The sequence below is a fragment of the Carassius auratus genome, unplaced genomic scaffold (genome assembly GCF_003368295.1).
Source record: "Carassius auratus strain Wakin unplaced genomic scaffold, ASM336829v1 scaf_tig00039608, whole genome shotgun sequence".
Lineage (NCBI taxonomy): Eukaryota > Metazoa > Chordata > Actinopteri > Cypriniformes > Cyprinidae > Carassius > Carassius auratus.
Window position 1 is genome coordinate 62,501 of NW_020526528.1, and position 2,500 is coordinate 65,000.

Here is a 2,500-nt window from a genome sequence, read left to right on the forward strand (position 1 = left end):
GAAAACCTCCTCACGCCAAAATAAAGACTTACTCCTGCTTTAGGACCACTGAGTTTTAGTTCTAATAAAGAAACTGGCTTTGTTTACATTATGCAGATTTGTAAAATATTATTGTTCAGATTTTGAGGTGAAATGGGTCATTTATGCTTGATTCTTCATCATTATAAAATTTATTTTATAAAATTGTGACTTGGAATTTTTGTATAAATGTCTCTTATATATAAATATGATGTGTTCATTTGCTAATAAAAGTAAAATAAAACAATTACAGCTTTTTCCATTGGTGACTTACGACGTATAATTTTTCTGCGTGAACAAATGGCTAATATAGGCTTTTTGTTGTTACTTTTATTTTTCTTAATTTGTACAAATATTTATTTTTCAGATTTTGGTGAGACATTTATTCTTGATAAAAAAAATTATTAAGCTTTCTCTGATAGTAAAAAATAAAATAAAAATAAAATAAAATAAATAATAACATGAAAAACGGATTACGCTTTCTCTGATTTTGAATTATGACATTATTGGAAAATAAAATAAAACAATAATAATAAATAAATAAATAAATATTCTCTCATTGTGACATGCAGCATAACTTATATGCTTATAACTTGGTATTTGTATCAAAATATCATATATATAAGAACTGTGTGGTAATTTGCTAAGAATAAAATTATACAAAAGTTCAATATAAAATTGTAAATAAATACATTTTCTAGTTTCTCTGATTCTAACTTTCTTACTAGCATGTTTCGTATAAAAGTATATTTTATATACGAACTATGCACTCATTTGTTATTTATAGAAATATATATATTTTTTGTATAAAAGAATCCAAAGTACTAAGTGTTTTTTCGCTATTAATAAAGCTAAATAAAGGCAAAAATAATAAAACAAATGTAACTACAAAAAACGAACAAACTTGGGAGCCCAGTTTAACCACGCTGTTCTTTCTTCATCTTCAGCTTTAGTCCTGACATCTAGGCAACAGCTCTAATGAAGCACATCCGTCGATGGTGTTTTACTCACGTCCTTCCAGTCGTGTGTTGTCCAGCTGTGCGTCTGGCAGTCGCTGTGGAAGCAGGAGCGGAGGAGATCTGGACGTACTCGTGCGTCACACAGGTCATCAGAGACGCGACCTTTGCCCTTTGACCTGCAGAAGACCTCACGCAACTGAAGGCCAGCGCCACAGCTCACTGAACACTGCACACAAACATACCCATTACATGAGTTATGAGTTCATATCTGGAGCTGGTCTGAATTAACACTCGCCTCATTTTGACTTGGAAGAGATGAAGGGACACATTTCTAGAAACTGCATAGTTTTTTGTAAGGGGATTAAACTTTGCAAGTGTTTTAAGACTTTCAAAACACATCTCATTTATTTAGATTAGATTTTTAGCAATTTTTTTTAAAGAGATATAATACGTTTTGTGTTCGGGTCATTTTTGACCCGGGTATGTATGGAGCAACATTAGGTATCAAAAATACTTATCGGCACAGTTATTTTAGTGTCTAAATCTTTAAAAAATATATATTTAGACCTTTTGTCCATACCTCCCAATGTTTTGGGACAGAATTTCGTTGATAAATATGAATATTGTACGTCTTTTGATAAGCCACAGCAGTGTGAAAAATGTATCAAGTTTTTTTTTTTTGTCTGAAAGCGAAAGTTTATACAAATAAAATGTATTCATTTTGTAAAAATAATTGTTGGAGTAATATTTATGTTGTTTTGTTAGAAATAAATACATAAGTTTAATAAAATTATGTTTTTGGATTTTTTGCGTTTTTTTAAAATAAAATATGTATGTATACAATTCAAAATAAAATTGTATTTTATTTAATTGTAATTTATTTATTTTAATTTAATTATTAAATTTTATTTAATTAATCAAAAAGCAATAACATGGTAATAACATGGTAACAATACAAATTTGAAGTTAATAAGAAATTGTGGTTATACTTTATTTTAAGGTCTCCTTGTTCCAGTTTAATTCTACATTGATTAGGGTTTGGCCTAGGGTTACTTGAATGTAATTAGGCATAATTTATTATTACTATAATATAAAAAAATAAAGTATTCCCAAACTGCTGATCAGACACATCACAGTATTAGTTGAACAACAACAGTGGTCCTTGGGGTGGAATGCACTGAGGATTAGAGCAGTGTGTGTGTTTAAGAGGCGCTGTGTTCAGATATAAAGCGTGTCTTTCCTCCGCGCTGGGGGATTTCATGCTCGATGCAGACCTCTGAGACGAGCTGATTGCTTCCAGACGCAGAGGGGGATGATGGGGGATTGTGAGGGGTTCGGGGGTAAAGCCGGGGCAGGAGAGAGTGTAGACAGTGTTGGGGAAAGGTACTTTTACAATGTGGCGTCACTCCTTAAAAAAGTAACTAATTAGTTACTTTCTATGGAAAGCAATGTGTTACGTTACTTCTGAGTTACTGTTTAAATCTAGGCAGGGCTTGCTTGTTTGATTTAAATATAAATAAGTG

The 2,500-nt window shown here is 31.3% G+C and overlaps 1 protein-coding gene across 1 annotated transcript in view; it reads right to left on the minus strand.

Annotated features, from left to right (window-relative positions):
• The window catches only part of LOC113084028 (A disintegrin and metalloproteinase with thrombospondin motifs 20-like), a gene marked incomplete at its 5' end in the record, with an annotated part of 35,857 nt that overhangs the window by 6,701 nt on the left and 26,656 nt on the right, over positions 1-2,500 (minus strand). Inside the window, 1 exon segment of the mRNA XM_026254760.1 lies at positions 1,030-1,203. Within this exon segment, the coding sequence (XP_026110545.1) occupies positions 1,030-1,203 (174 nt within the window).